This window comes from Botrytis byssoidea (genome assembly GCF_014898295.1).
Source record: "Botrytis byssoidea strain MUCL 94 chromosome Unknown BBYS_005, whole genome shotgun sequence".
NCBI classification, from domain to species: domain Eukaryota; kingdom Fungi; phylum Ascomycota; class Leotiomycetes; order Helotiales; family Sclerotiniaceae; genus Botrytis; species Botrytis byssoidea.
Genome location: NW_024065846.1, coordinates 1188032 through 1208455, shown reverse-complemented (window position 1 = coordinate 1208455; position 20424 = coordinate 1188032). Strand labels below are relative to the sequence as shown.

Below are 20424 nucleotides of genomic sequence, written 5' to 3'. Positions count from 1 at the left end.
ATCCCTGTCATAATTGTGCAGTTCGTGATCATTAGGGATTAACATAACCAAACATAACCCAGCTATCCGCCCCGTTTGTTCACTTTGGCCCTCTTGTTCGTCCTTTCTCGTCAAATAGCAACGGAAACGATCTTTCAAAACGCTCAGAAAAGAACAACCTAATTGGACATATCACAACACCTTCTTTGTCGCATATCAATCTTGAAGCTTTCAACGATAGAAGAAAACTGTGCAAATCTTTTGATATTATTTTCAAGGGAGAAAGAAAAGATTACAAGGCTTCGACGCTTTCCGGCGCATTATTGTTAGGCGTCGGTCGCAACCCATCACTTTTGCTTTTTTGATCTGGAAAATAAACAAATAGCACTCATTGTTGCCTACAACATTCAACTCTCAAAATAACATCAACATCTCAAGAAGGTTCAAGCTTATATTGTGAAATCGCAATATAGTAAAAGATGTTATTACCGTCCGCATTCGCCTGTGGCGATTCATCCCAAACACTCTCTCAACCATCTCGAAATCACAATCTTCTATTCGCATCACCACCTCTTTCTCCTACTCTCTCACTATCTCCCACACCTACTATCAGCAATTTATTTCAATCATGTCGGGCTCTGCAATCTATGCTCACCACCCCGACACAATTACCTTCACCACCCACACTTCATGCAGAAATTCCTTCATCACCTCCCACTAGGACTTCCCATCCGAGACTTAGATTGCGCATACCATCTCCTGCAAAGAGAGTCGTGCCAGAAACTGGCGACAGGAAACGCATCTCGAAACGAACACCAAGAGAAGTCTCAAGAGGAATCAACAAGAGGAGGAGAGACGCGGATGATGATATGATTCATGAGAGGATGGATGATGTCTCGGAACAAGAGCGCGGAGACTCAACACTTCTAGCTCCTAGAACACCGAAACGCAGACGGAGAATTGCACCAGAAATTTTACCGTTAGGGCTAGAAAGAAGCGATTTCCATACGCTACGCTTAGCCGAGATGGAGAATACTGCTACTGATGATGGCGCATTCGTCTTCAGCGCTGGAGGTGACTCACAGAGTCGTAACAGGGAAGCACAAAGAAACGAGGAGGAGGAAGAAGATGGTGAGAATTGGTCAAGGGAGGAAGATAGAATGTTAGTGGAGTTAGTGTTGAAAAAGCTCAAGTTGAGTAAAAGTGATTGGCAAGATTGCGCGAGGAGTTTAGGGAAGGATAGGGGGAATTTGGGAAGGAGGTGGAAGACTCTCATAGGTGCTGGGGAAGTGGGTTTGAAGGGAAGGAGAAAGACCAGGACAAAGTTAAACTCTACTTGGAGTTAGCTTCGTTCTGGCTGTGGGATATTTGGGGTAATGCGGGGCCGGAAATGGTCTACTTACTCACTCGCAGCATGCATTCGAACTGTTTTGGAGAACATAATTCATATCATAATACAGGTGTATTGGGATCCTGGAAGGATATTAGCGAATTGGGATCACATGTATATCTACCAGCTCTCGATTCTTTGGTCGGAAAGGGCGGAGGTACCTTGAAAATTGGCGTTCAAGCACAGTATTAGGACTTCGAATAGGAGTTACCCTAGGGAGGAATTGCATTGGAGTTAGGGTTATATGGTCTGCTGGTCTACTGATTATTAGCTAAAGTGCATAGCACTTTGTATAATATGTACCACCTTCCTGAGAGTTTTGAGCATGACAAGATCCACGTTAGATCATATTGATAATGTGAGATGTCATACTGTCTTATGCCCTCTTCATATTTGATGATGTAAGATGAGATATTCCAAAGTTCAAATGTAAGCTGATGCATACAAAAATTACATCTGACCCAATTCTTCGTTAATCACTGACGTATTATAAATTGGGACGTCAGATATATGTTAGTTTATCTACTCCAGTAATTATCGAATCTTGTGTTTCTTCTATATTTTCACATTCATTTATGCCATCCTCTATTTCTATCCACTTGACTTCTAATCCCCTACCACAAATGGAAAGGTAGTATGTCGCATTACCAGTACAACTGATAGCAACAACTAGACACCTAATTGAGAGTTAAGTTTGCAAAGCCTTCTTGACAAGAATGATCGTAGTGCTACTTCCAGTCCTCATACTTTCATTCTCGCCCATCGCTTTTCTCAATTCTTCCATATGCATTCTCAAAACATCCTTCAGAGGGAGAAATTAGCATGATAGCCTCAATCATAGAAAGGCGAGGTGTATATCTCATCAAAACGTAATCAACTAACCTTCTCCGTTCCCACAGCTTCCGGATGTGCTTCCCTCCATCTCGTAACCATACTAGCCGTCTCCAACGACTTCTCCGCCTGCTTCAGCGTGACTTCTCTCCCGCCAAAAAAGAAATCGTCGGATTCCGGATTCGACAGGATCCCATCGCGGTCGTAGTCGAGTTTCAGAAATTGAGATGGAGGTAAGATGGAAGAGGGAATGGGATGTGGAATATCCCACGGCAGAGGAAGATTGTCGTACATATCACGAGAGAGCCGGTTCGGGAGTAGCTCGTAGGGAGCTAGGATGTGGCGCTCGAAATTTAGGAAGATTCGGAGGAGTTCGGAGCGGTTGGGGACAGAGGGATGCGGGTAGTAGGATGCTTGGATGAGGTTAGTGGGTGGATTCTCGAGGGAGTGAGGGGGCGGGGGAAAGAACATAGTGTACTACCGCGTGTCCATAATGCGACCTGTGTTTTGTGTTAGCAACCCTCTCGTCTCGGTTTATGGTATGAATTTCTAAAGTAAAACGTGATTTCACTAGCAGTGCAGGAGCAAAGGAGCAAAGGAGAAACTCACCGTTCCTCCAGGCTTCAACGCCTTCGCAACCTGCGCCCAAAACTTATCCATATCAAACCAATGTACCTGACCCCCCCTAAAATCAATCAAAGCCCCCAACAATATGAATCACAGGACCAGCAACACATACCGCCATAGCAACAGTAATCAAATCCACCGTCCCCTCTTTCACCTCCTCCAACCCCAAAAACTCCTCTCCACTCCCAACCACCAAAACAATATCCTTCCCGCTCTTCGTCTTCCCCCCCAACTTCCTAGCCGCCCCTATCATCGCCTCCCCCGCATCACATCCTATCGCTTCTTCAAAATATGCCGCGATATCTCGCGTTGCGTTTCCAGGTCCGCACCCCAGATCAAGCACGAGATTGAATTGTCCTCCCGTTTTCTCATGGTGCTGTATCACCGTCTCATATAACTGCGCAGGATAAGAGAGACGGTGCGCCGCATACTTCGCGGCTTGCTGGCTGGTGTAGTTGCGAAATGTGGGGTCGGAGTTGGGGGGGTCGGTGGGGTCGAGATTAGCAGCCGACATATTGAGGGATTGAGCGATGGTCTTGTCTAGTTGGTTGGGGAAAAGCTTGTTTGTCTATCTTAACGTCTGTGTAACCAGCGTACACGCAAGGAAAGGGGAATTTAGGGATAATGATGGAATTCCACTCGAGCGATAGATTCAACGTATTTGTATTTTTTAGTATGCTGACTAAACAACCCGTGGGTTTACATGTAGGCTTGACACCGTTTTCCGAACGGGAACGGGATCACGCCTAGAAACCGCGTCTTCTAGGGATTGAAAGTAGCGATTCTTGAGCTTGTGGAGTTTAGAAGCTGATGCGGTAGCTGGATTTTGTGCATTGCGTGGAATCCGCACCTCCCTTTTTTGTAACCTCATGCATGTCGAGGAGTTGGCGATCCACTCTTTTCGTTAGCTGCTTCCATTCTTGTCTGTTATGACTCAGAATGGGAATTTTTGCTCGAGGAGAATATCTTTCGACTACACAAGCTATTCACGATCCGGAAATCTATCTAGTTTTCTAATGTTTGATCTCTTTGCTTCGTCTCTTTCAATAATCTTCACAGCTAGTTGATTAAGGATTGAGGGAAAACTTTGAGAGTAAGTGAGTCATTGGAAGGGAATGCTTGATGAATGGGTTATGAGGAAGTTCTGTCAAAGCCGGAATGGTGGAAAACCAAGATACGATTGTACACAAAGATCTTTTGCTCAGATTCCAGCTATTTCTACAGGTATCTATTACAACAGTCACATAAAAGGCAGATCTAAATTTTGTCAAATGACTTTTGTATTTTCTGAAAATTATCTAAAGAGAATCTATGGAGAGACTATGCTCATTGAGCAGCACTAGTAGTACTCAGGCACTACGTATCCTATCCTCTGGCCTCATTAAAACCACGATCCTCCCAGTTGTATTTATGCTGCAACTATCTTTGATGATGTACAGTGCCCTTGAGGGCGACGCTGGTGGTCATATCCAGGTCAAAACAGAGCAGAATAGGAAACGTGAAGGGTATTTTGAAGAACGAGGAAAACAAAGGAGAAAATTATGATTCGTCGTTTCTGCCACGCTACGTGAGCTTTCTTGGAAAAAGATAGCATGAATTGGGTGAACGGAAAGACTAAATCGGAGACAGGTCGGCAGTGTAGGACAGCTCAAGAGGCTGATGGGGTTGTAGCAGCCTTTCGGTTGCAGAAACTTCTTGAGTGACTGAGATCTGCTAATGTGAAGAGAAACCAATTAATCCTGGTCATTTTCGAAGGAGCGGACCGGAAAAGCTAGTCGGAAGGTAAGGAAATGTGTCTAAAATCAAGCTCAGTTGTCGTCAGGCTCATAGTCGTCCTCCTCGGCATCATTAGCTTCAACTCGGATACAATCTTCGTTGTCGAAGTCATCATGACTGGGTGTTACGCCACGCTCATCTTCATCAGATCGCTCGCTTATATCCTGACGGTTCTCTCTGGTAACTGGAACGGCCTGAGATAGGCTATCAAGATTGTTGCGTGGTGGTTGGGTGCGGGGAGTTTCGACATCACTAGTGGGGGCGGCTGTGGTGGTGGATTTGCCGTTGCGACGGCGAGTTGCAACCTTACGACGCTTTGGTACATTCGGGAGTGGAGTTCGGGTTTTTTGAGGTGGATCAATCTCAGCTTCGTCAGTGCCAGGATCCTCCATTGTCTCGAGAGTTGGTTTCCTCAAAAGATTGCGCTGAGCGGCTTCCTTTCTCTCCTTACGCTGTTCCTCAATGGGAAGCTTCTGGATCCAATCCCAGTCCAACTCATAGTGAGTATCACCTTCCTCTTCAGCGTAACCGGGAGGAAGTTGACGCTTCTTGGTCTTCTTTCCAGCAGCCTTGGTTGTCTTGGCTCGCGATGGACGTAAGGGGGTCGGGGTGTTAACAACCATGTTGCTGAATTTGCCTGAAGCGATAGCCCTCGAGATAGCCAGTCTCTCTGAGGCTGTCATGGGTCTGACTGGCTTTGGCTCAGATCGTGGCTTGTGAAACATGTGATCACGGAAACCATTTGCGCCCCGAGTTGTGGCATTAACCTTTGTCTTTGCCTCCCATTCCAACTCTGCAAGGACAGGAAAGTGTATCTTATCGTCGGACACCCTAAGCACACAATCCTGGCAAAATTGAATGTTGCAACAACGGCATCGTTGCATAACTTTACCGTCTCCTTCTTTGTCATGTGCTTCTACCTTTTGATTGCAGATATCGCACTTTGTGGTGCGAACAACGACCTGTTTAAATTCAGTATGGCTGCTAGGAGCAGGAGAGATCCAAACGCCGGTGTTTGGGAGACTGTCAAAGTCAGGGATATATCGACGTTGTGATACAATGGAGCGTTTGAACTTGGTAGTGGCGGTGGTATCTGATTTGGAGTGCACTTCCGACGAAGAAGAGGAGCCTGAGAAGCTTTCTCCGTCATCATCATCATCGCCAGAATGATTGCTCTCATCAAAACTCTCCTCGCCGACACTGTCCTCCCGAGTTGGAAGACTAGTACGACGATGGTTGACCGGAGTCTTCTGAGCCTTTGGCTCGAGTTTTTTATCTCCTTTGGGCTTGGCGGGCGGCATATTGGCAATGTTTGATAGTCTGTTAAGTCTGATAACGGTTGAGATAAGACGTGTGAGATGTTATAGATCGAAGTGTAAAGCTCTGGAAGAAAATGGAGATAATACTCGCTGGATAGTGGTAGGTGGTGGTAGGCGTTGATTGACTTGGGTCTGAAGAATATCCCGATTCGGACGGTACACCCGAGATGGAAGACCGCAAAGGTATCAACCTTCGATGGATAATATGGTGCCTAATTTGAGATAGTAGTATGCAGAGGATAACTGCAGAAGTATATCGCCGCTAGTCTACCAGCGAATAGTACAGGATAGCCGACGACAACTATCAAGTTGATGAGGGTGTTAAATTTTTGAGTAGTGTCTAATCGATGGTAGGTAGTCAATAAGGTGGGGAATCTGGCAACAAATGGTGTGTTAGTTTCTTACTTCAAGTAAAATGTGGTGGTAACGAAGATGAGGAAGAGTCAAGGAAAGATATGAGGTTATAGTTTGGTGCTAACTGCGAATTATGTGATGCAGTGGAAGGGTTGCTTACTTACTTCAAACTTAGATTTGATGGCAGAGTGACGCGAGTATGATCCCTTGGTTCTACAAAGCTGCTTGAGGTATTAGATTGGTAATAAGAACAGACCGATCTTGATTCAAATGGAATGAACAGGAGAAGACTGGTTGTGCCATGTTCCAAAGCCGTGCTATGATGGAAAGTTGAGGCTGCTACTTACAAGTGATCTGACGTTGATGGCAGAGCAAGAACCGTGCAATACTTGAGTTCTAGACGGCGCCTTCGGTGATTAGACAATTGGTATTGAAAGGTAATTGAAGAGATGGAAGAAGAGAAGGAATGAAGAGTGAAGTTCTATGGACTAAAAGGGTGTGCTGTAAACGTGGTGAGGATGAATACTTACAAGAAATTCGACTCTGCTGACAGAGCAACAACTTGCTATCTTCTAGATCTGAACCACCTTATGGATTGTTAGCTTTCTATTAGTAAGAAGAGGTAGTCGGTAAGCTTGGGGTTGAATGGGCAGCGATGGGACCACTACTGTTGACCAAGGTGACTCGAGGAGAAAGGAGGATTGTAATACTTACAAGGAACTAATTCTCCTAGCAGTAACGCGATGGTATTGTCGGATGTAGGACTAAGCTTTCTAGGAACGATCTCGATCCCTGAAAGAAATCTTTGTTCTTTAGAAGGTCGATGCAAGCTGCAGGGTGCTCAGTTCGAGAAAAAAGATCTGCTTGTAACTCCACGCAAGTTCAAAGGATATCGCAACTTCCTGCTAACCACAACTTCAAAATAGAAGAGTGCTTGATCGCTGAGTTGTTATGAGTCTTTTGTATTGAGCTTAGTATAGGTAGAAGAAAGATGAAGTTATGTTGAATGGAAGAAGGGAGAAGAGAGGTTGAGGTTGTGTTGGATAAGAGTAGGAGGGCTTTGGAGAAAAGTCTTCGTCCCTTTTGAAGAAGACAGGAGAACAAAAGCGGCTTAGCTTCAAGCGCGGGATATTCCAATACCTTGTTGTATCTTTTCGATGTGAAATCCTGTCAGTACGGGTGACTAGGCGGGTAAAGCCGTTGAAAAAAAGTGGTACCGTCCTGTCTCCGAGGAATATTCTGTTGCTGTAGCGTACTGCAGCCTTGTTATGTGGAAGTTGGCGAAAACTTTTGTTTAGTTAACGCGGGACCAAGACGCTTTTTGATTGGAGAACGAGGAGGAAATTTGTAGATGGAAGGGTATGGAAGGAAGAAGTGGTCAGATGCGAGCCGTGAAATTGCCTTTATATCAAGCTAAGTGCAAGGACTACAGTAAAATTTCGCGCATATGGGGCGGTGCTTGGTCATTCACAGCTCATAGTATTCATTTAAAGTCATTGACTAGTTCATCCCAGCTTCTGTTGACGTTTCGAATCGTACGATTCGCACGATACTGCTAAGATTACTACCTAAAGCGGCTTGGGGGGGGGTTAGATGAGCCGTCAATAGTGAGCCGAGTGCGAATGATATTGTCTGGAGATGGCGAACAATAATATGAATTCACCACTTGTAATACTCACAAGATCCCTATTCCATTCTACTTGAGAGGTGTTAGAAGATTCATGAAAACCGGGCGGACTACCGGCGATAACATCAGAACATGGCGGATACTAATGCAGATTAACCATCTCCATACACTGTATTATGTCTCCACTTACTAGATATCACCGCTCAATAAGAATAGAAGCTTGACTGGGCATGGTTGAGTGTAGTTGTCATTAAAATATACCCAACCTTGGCTCATATTTACATTCAAGACAGATTAGACGCGCGTATGTCACTTCAATAATGTGATAGGATCAAGGGTTCAATGATGTAATGCCTTGATCATAATAGATAGTGTAATTCAAACTAAGTAGCCGTTTAGTTTTTGTAGATCTCCCGATATAGTTGAGCTATAAACGCTGAAGTGTCGTTGCTGCCAATAGTTCCGGTACTATGGGACGGGGAACGCAATACCGGGCTGCTGAAGTAAACTCAATGAGAATCGTGGGCACATAACCTATAAGAATTCTAACCTCTTCATTTAATTTTCCAATTAAGCCACTCATGAGCTGCAAAGAAACTTATGTTCTATCGCCGCACTACCCTTCCCCCCCCCTCCATTCGTTGTCAATCGCAAAGTTGTAAGGCCTCGACGCCTTCTGTTATTGAATTTCGGTGCTAATAATAGCTAGCAGTATTGGAACTAGGGAGTTGAAGATCTCTTTTATACTCGCAGCATTGTAAAAGGTCTGTATCAAGAGTTGAACGGGTGTGGGAGGTAGGGTTCGAAGCTCCTTCAGGACTCGGTAGAGTCGATCACTTCACCGCTATCAATTTATCAGCCATAATAGGTATTATTTGTCGACATGGATGAAGGGGGTACTCACATAACTAACTCTGATACATCTGTTCCCGTGTTTCGCAGAGAATCTCCGACTGATCGATCATCGCACAGCCGTTGATAGAAGTGCCAATCTGTGTGAGCACGCTGAAATTGCCATATTCACACCAAACTACCCCCATTAAAGCAATTAGTTGGGACTGTGACTATAGACGACCGATACGCATACCCTTGCGCACTTTCTAAGCACAGAGGAGTTTGAGGGTGTTCCGTCGGTTAAGAACGTGCTGGTGGTTCAATGGATAGTTTCAACGTTGTGACATGCCGGCAGGCTTTAGGCGACCGGACGGATTCGAATGTAAGAATTGACCTAGTATATTCGCTGCTTCTAACCTTGCTTGTAAAGCTGCTAGAGCCTTTACCCCTCAAGAGGGCGTTGATCTCTAACCAACATGTTTACTTCTAGCTTGATATCTTCTTCTGCATTGATCCTACCAGTAACAGCCGTCTCTTAGCTCCCGAATCTTATACAATACTTGCTTCGTTGAAGTTGAAAGGTATTAGAAAGCAGCTACTCAATAGTATACACAGTTAGTCTCTTAATATATTGTACCCCTGACTCGTTAGCATGGTATGATCGCATCGTGTTTCCACCCTACTTCCGAAAGAGCCTACCGAACTTGCCAATTTTTCGTAATCCTCGAGTCCTTGCTACCCTAGTTGTGAATTTTATGTAAAGAAAGAGCTGCTTCCCATATTACTTCTCCTTTTCACCCTGTATAATCTCAACCGGAATAGATTTGACACCAATAGTCCAAGGGAGGGCAGTGCCATGCTCTAAGCCTACGTAACCCACTCTGCGCTGGTCTAGCTGCATGATGAATCCATAGGCAGTGTGCGGCTAGTGAGAGTAGGTTTGTCTAATGCGAGAATCGGGACATAGGAGAGGAAGGCCTCGTAAGTGGCCAATAGTTGATAGAAGCTTCGGGTAAAGCTGACGCTGATAAAGGTATTGCTGAAAGATTATAGAGTGTCCGGAAAACCTCATAGCCACTTCGCAGATCTATGATAGCATTCAAGTTGCACCGAGACCTAAATGATCTTCCTACCATGTTTCTGAAGATATTGAGTTCCATTGTGACATTGTTCCCAAATAATACCGTATCTGCGTTCTAGGCAAGTCGGCTTGGAAGTTTGAATTGTAGGCAAATTAGTAATTGTGCGTTGATTCGTATGTAACCTTGGAGTAAATGGCATATCGAAAGTTCGAGGTACTGTTGGAGGAGAGTGTTTGCAAAGTCAATTTTTTGAATTGTTGAAGTGGAAAAGCTGGAGAAAGTATGCCACAGAAGGAAAATGAAAGTGCGCGGCTATTTTCTATACAAGTAATGGGAGGGATTTCGCCTTCGTTGGAAATAGTCGTTGCAGAGACAACACCCGAAACGCATATCTATCCCGAATACCCAAAGCCCTATCAAAACATAATGGGGTCTGGATAGAGTTTATGGAAAGGTTCTTCGTTGCAAGTTGGGATCATGATGTCTTCGTTCTGTATTGACAAAAATCATTTAAGTTCATCAATGATGCATTTTCCCTTGGCAATCTACAAGGTATCAAGCTTCTGATTTACTTCTAAGCTCATAATGTAGATTTACATTCAAATGCTGCAAGTTTTAACCACAGTATTCAAGAGCATACAAAATTCTTAGAGAGAAGACTGAAACCTCACTCTGGCTTATTATGATTACGATTGTCCTGCTCAGCATCTTTTCTCACATTTAAGATACTGATAATACGAGTCGCAGGCTTACATTTATATAGCGGAGCGCAGTCATAGGGCATTGGAGACATCGTGAGCGTCACTTTCTTGTTAGAAGCCTCGCCTATTTTATTACAGCCGATCGAAGCCCACCAATCTGGATAATTAGCACATATTTATATCACCTTAAGTGAAGTTTCCAAGCATTCCCAAGACAGAAAGATGAAGGAGTTAGTGACTTCATTTTGTTACCTACGTACTACGACTACCGAGTCTCGACCTGTATTTAACACCTTGTAGATGTTCAGAAACAGTTTCCCAAGCTCTGTGATTGGAAATAAATCTTTGAATATATATGAGAAAGGGGAAAATCCTATTAATCTCCATTCCGTGCAGTGTAGCTCTCCAAAGCTATCCATCTAAGCACAAACTTCAATACGTTCCTTGTTATCTCCGAAAGATTTCTTAGAGCAGTTATGCTAATAGAGATTCCCTTCTCTCTTCCAACTTTTGTTCTATTTGATCTTCCAGGACTTGCAAGTAGGAAAGTAGACCAAGACTAGCTAGCTTTGTTGTTGGCATTTTGTAATATCAGCTCACATGATGCATATGCGAGGGTTCCATAATGTTCTGCTTCATAATAATTTTACCTTCATAGATCTACGTCTGAATTCATTCATGGCCATTCTTTAGCGGAACGTGTCTGTGAAAGGGGTCAACTTCGGGTTTCATTTGTTACTCTATTCTCCATGGTGAATGATACTTATTAACATGTGTGGAACCAGAAAATTTAACTGACTACAATATATTACCCACCATTTTATGCAAACTGTCAAATCTTTCTTCCCGTTTCAATGACAAAGCATCCAAAGTTGGCATTATTTCAAAATACGTCTGTTTTTCACTTACCCAATCTCAGCCCTCATATTTGTTGATGCTGAGAGATCGCATGCAACAGAGAATACAGCTTCCAAAGTTGTGTCAGTGCTGCAAGCAGCGTGCAATACCCAGAAATTATATATACCCATCCACATATCAACAATATCATGTTCAAGCCCTTGCGAATTTTCGGTTCGCAACATGGCATCCAAAAAACCAGCGGACTTTGCGGTGCTAATAACTAAGAAAGAAATGGAACTCTTCTAAAAAACGACCCTGACATTGGAGAAAGCTCAAGCTACTCCGAGGAGCCTAGGACTCGCGAGGAAAGGATAAAAGAGTACTGGCGTGTACCCATGACTTCGCAGAACTACTCAGAAATAGTTTTATCAAAGGCAGACCAGCAGATACAGTCAATGAACTCAATTTACAGGTGCAAGGCGAACAGTTTGAACTATTCTACACAAACAGGTATGTAATAAATCCTAAAAGGGTATCATCATGACACAGCTGAACCGGATACAGGAAGACACATCCCAACTTAGTCTGCAAGATTTGCTGTACACAGTCTAGAAAGGGACTTCAATATACACAACGAATCGATCAAACTTTCAAGACAAACACTCGTATTTCGTGAATCCTCAGCTCCAAATACACTTTCTACTTCGGATTATTTAGTTCATACAAAGGGGCATTCAGCCGAAGTGCTCGACTTATTCGACCTCTCCCTCCAAGCGGGAAAAAAAACTTCAACTTATATACAATCGAATCTACAAGTGTCAGAAGAGCCTTCTACAACAGGTCTGAGAATTGAAAGAAGTCAACTTACTCGTGCATCCAAGACAACTATCGCTTGAAAGGAGCTGTTACTGATGTTCCAACCCAGCAGCTCCACATGCAGATCTCCTTTCCCAGGAGCAGCGATATAGAATTGTCTGTACTAGCAGTCCTCCAGTTCAATGAACAAATTGAGAGATAAGGAGTAGCAAGAGGAACAAGGAGATTGAGTTGGCTTAGACAGGCATACACTTGAAGTTGTTGAGCAATTTACTTTCTTATCTATTTAAATTTCATCACTCAAAGAAATATTGATGAACAATGAAGTTATTTCCTTTCCAGTGTACTGGGGATTTTAATTCATTCATTAGCTTACTTATTGTTCGGTCCTAAACAACTCTTTTTTGACTTCTACACGATGCAAGGTCATTATTTTTGCGAACATCTCTTTCTGCACCAGATAATTATCATAATCATCTTCATCGAATCCACGAAATAACTCCCTGCATATTCGAATCAGAAACAGAGAATTTTCAGAGGCTAAGGATGTTATATGACTATAGGAGGTTAAATATCGGGCCGGTGGTATCAGATGGATATTCAAGACGGTTTTTCATGGGGAAGTAAGAAGCCAAGATCAAAAGAGGAATACGAAAGGGAAACTGCAGAAAAATTGCGAGGCAAGGCTGGATCTAGTTGTGTTGTATATGCTCGCGGATATTGAGGTGAGATGAATATCTGTTTCACTTCCTACATTGTTTGGGCGTTCAATTCACAAATTGATGCCATCCGCTAACTTTGACTGTGAAAAATGAAATCAGTAGTGATGGAGATTTAGAATATACTTCCACTTCTCCTATCTTAAGGGACTGATATGGATGTCACAGTTTTGGAGTAGTGTAACATCGTTTATGGGGAGAGACAGGACTTTCGGACCCAGGTAATTGCTACTCATCTGTACACTTGATTTACAATGACATAATATTTTTGAACTGAATGAGTAAAACTACCGTTTTATGTTATTTGAGGGCAATTTAGTGTGTTTCTTAAATGTTGATAAGATTAATTAGATATCTGAATAGATAGAATGTATGTACGTAGAAGTGCTTGAAGACGCAAAGTATTCTGTAATGACTGTCTGCAAGTATTATCAAGAGTCAGCGGTTCATTTGATAATATAAGTTGCACAATTCTTCAATATTCATCATCATCTTCATTTTCATCGTCGTCGTCGTCTCCATCGTCTTCATCATCGTCGTCGTCGTCATCATCATCATCACCATCATCGCACTCGTCATCGCCACCATAGCCTCCGTCCCCTCCATGTCCACCGTTGTTTCCTCCACCTCCGTGCCCCCCATGTCCCCCATTGTTCACCCCTCCCCCTCCTCCGCCATGGCCCCCATTGCCACCACCTCCATTGCCCCCTCCGCCACCACCGCCACCACCTCCGGTCCCATTACCAAGATTCAAAGTGTTTACTTCGGAGGAGAACGAAGACCATAAGCTTGACCACTCCGTGTACCCAGGTTGTGTAGTTATGAGCATCCCTGCTAGGTTCGCAGACGCAAGCTGATTCACGAGAGCAGTTTGTTCCGTTATAGTTCCGGTGAAATCATGAATTGCATATGTTGACTTAGCTAGTAAGGAATTATCCAAACTACTCAATGAAGTTTTGTTGAAGTTCGCATGAGACTCTTCGAATATGTTGATGCTATCAGCCAGTGTATAGAAGGATGCATCGACCGCAACACCGGGATTAAGATATATGTAATCTTTGCCAGCTCCTAATGATGTTTTCGCGTATGTGGTAAGTGTACTCATATACGGGAATGTTGAGTTGTTCGATGGCGTCTCATCGAAGAAAATCCCGCCTATTGGAAGCTCGGTTGGTAAGTTCCATGCGACATATTTATCGATTTCTGCTTCGATTTCCAAAACATCTCGGTTTCCGTAAGAGGTATAGACATAGCCAAGAGTCAGGACATTTGCATAGCTACTTAGATTTGTAACGCTTGCAACATAGTTGATATCTGGGTCCGTAAACGCTAAATTGGGGGCAACAATTACATGAAACTTGAGTTCTGGATTGGCGACGACTGAGGTGGTAAGTGTACTCCATGAAGTCGAGTTGTATGGGTACATATAAAGTGGAAGAAATACGAAAGCTGGCAGAACCATGATGACGACGGTGATGTATCCGTTACACGGATTTCTCGAAACCAAATGAGCGAAAACGAACGAAAACCAGTAACACCAAAGTTGCAAACTATAGAACGTGCATCATAGCAGAGAAATATAGAAACGTTACGAGAGGAGACTTCTCCTTCACCAAAATTCGCTTTCCCCATCTGGCCATACAGTCGAAAAATACAATACTTGGCAATTGTACCATTGAAGAGCTAGCTCGCATGTACATGGTATACATTACTGAATTTCTCAGGCTGAATTTCTTCATTGCAATATATATGCAAGCCTATTATGATACCTTCCAAATGTGTATGAATTGGCTTCGATTACGCGGCTGGACTGAGCGAACAGAGGTGGGAAGCTTAACATGGTCAATATCTTAGGTAGGAGTGTGCAATGTTGAGGAAATGAGATGGATGTAGTGGCTGGATAAAATTGAGGTTAAAGGGGAAAAAGAAGTTTCCTTAGCCCTTCGCTTGCAGTGGTTGAAAATCCATAGCCCTATACCCCTACATTTCCCCCATTCCTCTTCGGCCTCGACGGGAAGATATTGTATTGTTCCTTCCGACTCGTCTGCTAGTGATTCCTTCTTTCATCTAAATGTCGGCCAAGATTCTAATGCAGAAATTCTTACGACCTGAATTATTGCTTCCTTTTCTGTCCCCGTCCCGGAGACAAATTTGTTCCCCGCGACGCTCATCTCGATTCCGGGCTCAGAAATGAGTTCCTTCATATTTTCTGCTCGGGGAATCACAATTGCGACGTCTCATTGTTGTCGCAATATTGTTACAGTAGGCAAAGATTGCAAGATTGAATTCTCCGAGACTACCATGTTAGAAAATTCCACGACGTTACACCCCGAGTCTGCCATTACCTCTGCAGCAATTATTTGTTGCGAGACTCTATCACCCCAGCAAATATGGCTTATTTTTGGCATTTTTGAGCATTTTTGGCAGTCAAAACCGTTTTGGTGTTATGACAGCGTCACAGCACGGCGAAAGAGCTCCTTATGAGGCTGCTTCTCTGTCAACAGGATCAGCTAGGTAATATTCTGACATAAAAATATTGGTTGCTACTAACCATCAGACTACTTGGGATACCAGACTAGTTATATCCAGATCTTGGCATGGCGTGATGACTTTCGTCTTAGTTTAGGGTACGATGCACCAAGTATCGCGTTTACAGCCCAGGAAAGCTGATCTGCTGGAAATACTCAACCGCTGAGATTTCTTAATACCCTTGCCGATTTTCAACCTATTTTCGTTCAAATTTTCATTCCTCAATTTTTTCCTTTGCTCCTCCCTCTTTCCTGACAAGCAACCGTTGTTTTCTCATTTTTGCTGCACCAAACTGGCTAAATTTTAGTGGCCGTTCGTGTAAAGCTGTCATCCACCTCTGTCCTTCAAGCAAGATCCTTTTATTGACGCCACTCTCATTTGTTGTCTAGATTTTGGTATCTTAATTCTAATGTTCTGTACTTGCCGTCATCTTTATGTTTTCGAAATTTGCAACAGCTCCTACGCTCTGATCAGATTTTCGAACTTACTACACCAAGGGGCATATTTCTGTGTTGTGCTGATCACCCCGACAACAACAAGTTAAGTTACATGTGTCTTCGTGACTGTCATTGGGATAGGAAGTTTCCCACGGCTCACCATCTGGGTATTCGCTACCTTCCTCAAAGCTACTACTGATTACCCGGTAATCATTTCATATTCCATTCCAAGCTCTACACTTTCAATGATCTCTGCTATGAACTGGAAGCCTTCAAGCGTGAACAAAAACTGTCTATGAAAAGAACAACTTTGAACGGCATAATGGATGGTCCTATTCGTAATACTCATCACTAAACTATTGAGATAATGCTTCTCTGGACTGAAGGAAAGATGGTCATCGATGTATCACATCTATCAAGGGAGTATCACCTTTTCATCTGCATACAGTTTGAGTTACTTAGTCGATGCTCTTCTGTTTTCTTGTTCTGAGTGGAGATGCACTAATACTCAAGGTAGATTGGTGCAATCGGCTCAATCAGACACAAGATTTCTTGTGATTCAACTCAACTTCGCCACTGGAATTCACGAAGTATAAAAGTTTTGACTTCTCCTGTCCATAGGAATAGCCAGATACTCACACGCAGTTCTCTTCGATGGTGACTTGAATGATTTTGAGAGTCGATAATTTCACTCAATCAAATGTGCAACTCACAGGTGCGAAATATTGCAACCAAAAAGATTGATTGTCCCATGCTTGCGGCATTTTGATAATTTTGGTTTGTTCCTGCATTTTGACAATAGTTGGGAGGCATGAATTCTCTTGCTACATACTAGGATCAGTTTTTGATCACACCAAAGAATGGTTGACATAGATACTTGAATTTTATCTTACTGCAGGTGCAGAGCAACGTTCCAATTGTCTATTTATGCCCACATAAACCATCATCCCACTCATGTGCGCATCGTTGTTCACATTGGGACCTAAAAAAAGTTTTAAACATACAATTGCGGGGAAGCTGAAGATTCCGGATAATCTCTCGGACCTGCAGTGCTACAACGAGTCCCGTAAAACCACTTGCTGATTCGCTCAATCCGTTGTTGTTTGCATGTTGTATTCTTATCGTGAGCTCCCGACCTTTCGAAATAGGCATACAAGATGTCGATCAATACCTGACTATATCTATTTGAACAACATAACCTGAAAGAAAGCTCGGCCACAAATACTCAAAGCCATTTTTATTTCGAAATTGAGCATTCTCGATCTTAGGCAATGTCAATGTTTACCTCAACTTTGAAACACCTACTCCTCGCTGGAGTGGCGTTATATGATGTCTCTGTCATTGCTTCAGTACTTCAGCCTACTCCTCCAATGGGTATGCAAATTCCTAATGCAGCATTTCTTACGGTAATAGCTAACTGGCTTAAGGCTTCAATAATTGGTCAGCATTTATGTGTGGGCTTAACGAATCGCTATTCGTTGAGACAGCCCAGGCAATGGTAGAGAAAGGCCTACTTGCAGCAGGTTACAATCGACTTAATCTAGATGACTGTTGGAGTCAAGGCAGTCGGGAAACAAACGGTAGTCTCTTATGGAACACCGAGAAGTTTCCACGCGGCCTTCCATGGTTGACCGGCTATTTGAAAAGCCTGGGGTTCAATTCTGGAATCTACACCGATGCTGGAATCAATTCTTGTGGTGGATTTCCAGGTTCGTATGGGTATGAGGAAATTGATGCTCGAGCTTTTGCCTCATGGGGTTTTGATTACCTCAAGGTTGACGGCTGCAACATGCCTTCAGCAACCGAGCAAGAGTATGAGCGTGTTTACGGACATTGGCATGGCGTCTTAAGTGCATTGAAGAGCCCTCTCATCTTTTCAGAGTCTGCTCCGGCATACTTTGCAGCGCAGGACAATCTAACTGATTGGTATACTGTGATGGACTGGGTCCCAAAATACGGGCAGCTTGCTCGTCACTCGCGTGATACACTCGTCTGGAACTCAACTTCATACTGGCCCGACATCACTGGATGGGACTCTATCTTATTCAACTATGGACAGGAAGTAAGATTGGCGAGATACCAGAAGCCTGGGTACTTTAACGATCCAGATTTCTTGATTGTTGATCACTTCGATCTATCGCTCAACGAAAAGAGGTCACATTTCGCTATTTGGGCCTCACTATCAGCTCCTCTTATTATCAGTGCTTATATTCCGGCATTCAGCGCAGATGAGGTGGCTTATCTCACGAATAAAGATCTTATTACTGTAAACCAAGATCCATTGGCATTACAGGCTACACTTGTCAGCCAAGATGGTACATGGGATGTTTTGACTAAAGATCTAGCAAATGGGGACCGACTTCTCACTGTTATCAATCGAGGCAATTCCACGGCTAGCTACAAGGTATCATTCCAAAGAATTGGTATCTCTGCATCAGCAGTCAAGGTTAAAGACCTCTGGACCGGAAAAGTCTCATCCTCATCCAAGGTAGTCACGGCTGTCAATGTTCCTTCGCACGGTACTGCGGTATATCGTATTTCTGCTGGATATGGAAATCTGAACGTTACACCGACTGGTATGATCTTCAATACAGCATCGCTGAATGTTCTTACCTCTTCTCGTCAAGGCCTAGCGTGGGCAGCCTCTCTCGGATCGGACGAGCAAGTATGGCAAACTGACGAGGATGGTACTATCAAGGGAATTTTCGATACTTCTAAGTGTCTAACGGATCTTGGAGTAGGAAAGGTATCACTGATGGCATGTTCTGGCAAAAAGAATCAGAGATGGGAGTACTATGTTACTGGGAATCTTGTAAGCCTCAGTACTGGGTCGTGTTTGGCTGAAGCTAGTGGAGACGTTGTGACGGCGAAATGTCAATTTGAAGCCAACGGGCAAGTCTTTGGATTGCCTAGTGGAATTGATGTTATCGGGCAATAAAGGCATTGGCACTGCTTGGGGAAAGTTTTATCCCCTAAGATCATTGATGTATTCTAGTTTACTAAGAGCATGTCCATATGACCCGTATTGGGGAAAACAACACTTGATACATATATAGCTATAATATCTTATGCAAGTAAGCTGCCAAAATAGCTTCTCTTATCTTTTCTGATTGCACGATTATTTTCTCTGCATTTATCAATCATAAAATAACACATTCGGCTTCTTTTCAGCTCGAGAAATACGAGAATGTGCATGCGCAAAATTAGCAACTTGTATTCGTACTTCTGCTACGTTACAACACGATACCCCGCCAGGAACAGCCCCGCATCAAAATGTTAGACCGACGGATGTTCAACTCCGATATTATCCCGTCATATCCCAACTTTCAGTATCATCACCTGATATGGCATATTCATCACTTAAAACATGGCACTTGATCATATAACACTTTGCTTGTCCCTGAACTTACGTACCTCTTTCTGAACAATAATATCAAGCAAAATGCCGGAACAAAAGTCAAAACTCCTTGAATCTCTCGAACAAGATGGCTTCGTGCTCATCCCCTCTCTTCTGAGTCAAGCAGAGATTGATTCTCTCCGTATCGAAGCGAAAAACACTGTCGACCTTGCTCGGTCTGGCTCGTGGCCATATGTTCGAACGCTTCCCAAGCAATTTCCACCTTGGAACATAGGAGAAGGGGAGTCACCTGCAAAAGATGGTATTTGGGGTGTTCAATCACTCATGAATCCCAAACTTGCAACTTCATCTTCGTTTATCAAGATCTACTTCTCGGACAAGATGTTGGGTGTAGTGAAAGAGCTTCTGCAATGTGAGGACGAAGATTTGGTCATGGAACTATTTAATTTGTTGATTCGTCCTGATCGCGACTTCGAGCTTCGTTGGCACCGAGATGACATCCCATCTTCTGCTACGGCTGAAGAGGAACTTGCAAGACTAGCAGAGCCTGCATGGCATGCGCAATGGAATATGGCATTGTATGATGATTCTTCTTTGATTGTGGTTCCCAAGTCTCATAAGAGGGCGAGGACAGCTGCAGAGAGAGAGATGGGTGAATATGAGACGGGAGTACAGGGCGAGATCAGGGTAGAGATGAAAGCGGGTGATGTTGTGTTTTATGACAACAATATCTTGCATAGAGGAAAGTATGAAAGTGGTAAGGAAAGGGCAACACTACACGGGAGCGTAGGTCATCGGAATGGCAAGGGAGTGAGAGCCAGGAACGTACTGCAGCATGGATTGAGGGAGGTGAGTTGAAAATATTCTACCCTTTGGAGTGAATAGCTACTAAGCGATAACGCTGACATTGTTGATGAATTCCAGTGGGTTAGTGATATTGATCTTACTGTACTGAACGAAGAAGAGAAAAAGAGAGCGGAAGGAATGAGGAAGAGATTATTGGGTATGGCTGAAGAGAGTGGTGAAGTGGGCTATTCATTGGATGGATGAGATTGAACAATGAATTAGGAATTATGACAGGCAATAGGCATTATGTAAATATGCATTGGAAGCATAGCTAACTTGGAAAAGTGTAATCTCAACTACTGGGGGAATTCTCATGCTCTCAGAGCTTTGGTGAATTTTTTATTGGCAGTTTTCCTTCA

General features: G+C 43.4%; 7 protein-coding genes across 7 annotated transcripts; 4 read left to right on the top strand and 3 right to left on the bottom strand.

Moving 5' to 3' along the window:
- Positions 1 to 458: 458 nt before the first annotated feature.
- On the top strand, positions 459 to 1325 carry EAE97_003176 (uncharacterized protein; the record flags this gene model as incomplete). Its single annotated transcript, XM_038873688.1, has 1 exon — positions 459 to 1325. The coding sequence occupies one exon, from the start codon at positions 459 to 461 to the stop codon at positions 1323 to 1325; it is 867 nt and encodes a 288-aa protein (XP_038735551.1).
- A 732-nt stretch (positions 1326 to 2057) lies between these two features.
- EAE97_003175 (uncharacterized protein) lies at positions 2058 to 3341 on the bottom strand (the record flags this gene model as incomplete). The annotated part of the gene is made up of 5 exons (XM_038873687.1): positions 2058 to 2171; positions 2252 to 2613; positions 2670 to 2700; positions 2810 to 2875; positions 2940 to 3341. 5 exons carry the CDS (start codon positions 3339 to 3341, stop codon positions 2058 to 2060), a joined length of 975 nt encoding a protein of 324 aa, XP_038735550.1.
- A 797-nt stretch (positions 3342 to 4138) lies between these two features.
- EAE97_003174 (uncharacterized protein) lies at positions 4139 to 4372 on the top strand (the record flags this gene model as incomplete). The annotated part of the gene is made up of 1 exon (XM_038873686.1): positions 4139 to 4372. One exon carries the CDS (start codon positions 4139 to 4141, stop codon positions 4370 to 4372), a length of 234 nt encoding a protein of 77 aa, XP_038735549.1.
- A 263-nt stretch (positions 4373 to 4635) lies between these two features.
- On the bottom strand, positions 4636 to 5904 carry EAE97_003173 (uncharacterized protein; the record flags this gene model as incomplete). Its single annotated transcript, XM_038873685.1, has 1 exon — positions 4636 to 5904. The coding sequence occupies one exon, from the start codon at positions 5902 to 5904 to the stop codon at positions 4636 to 4638; it is 1269 nt and encodes a 422-aa protein (XP_038735548.1).
- A 7466-nt stretch (positions 5905 to 13370) lies between these two features.
- Positions 13371 to 14357, bottom strand: EAE97_003172 (uncharacterized protein; the record flags this gene model as incomplete). Its single annotated transcript, XM_038873684.1, has 1 exon — positions 13371 to 14357. The coding sequence occupies one exon, from the start codon at positions 14355 to 14357 to the stop codon at positions 13371 to 13373; it is 987 nt and encodes a 328-aa protein (XP_038735547.1).
- A 2775-nt stretch (positions 14358 to 17132) lies between these two features.
- Positions 17133 to 18799, top strand: EAE97_003171 (uncharacterized protein; the record flags this gene model as incomplete). Its single annotated transcript, XM_038873683.1, has 2 exons — positions 17133 to 17235; positions 17289 to 18799. The coding sequence occupies 2 exons, from the start codon at positions 17133 to 17135 to the stop codon at positions 18797 to 18799; spliced, it is 1614 nt and encodes a 537-aa protein (XP_038735546.1).
- A 504-nt stretch (positions 18800 to 19303) lies between these two features.
- On the top strand, positions 19304 to 20269 carry EAE97_003170 (uncharacterized protein; the record flags this gene model as incomplete). Its single annotated transcript, XM_038873682.1, has 2 exons — positions 19304 to 20068; positions 20144 to 20269. 2 exons carry the CDS (start codon positions 19304 to 19306, stop codon positions 20267 to 20269), a joined length of 891 nt encoding a protein of 296 aa, XP_038735545.1.
- Between the last annotated feature and the right edge of the window lie 155 nt (positions 20270 to 20424).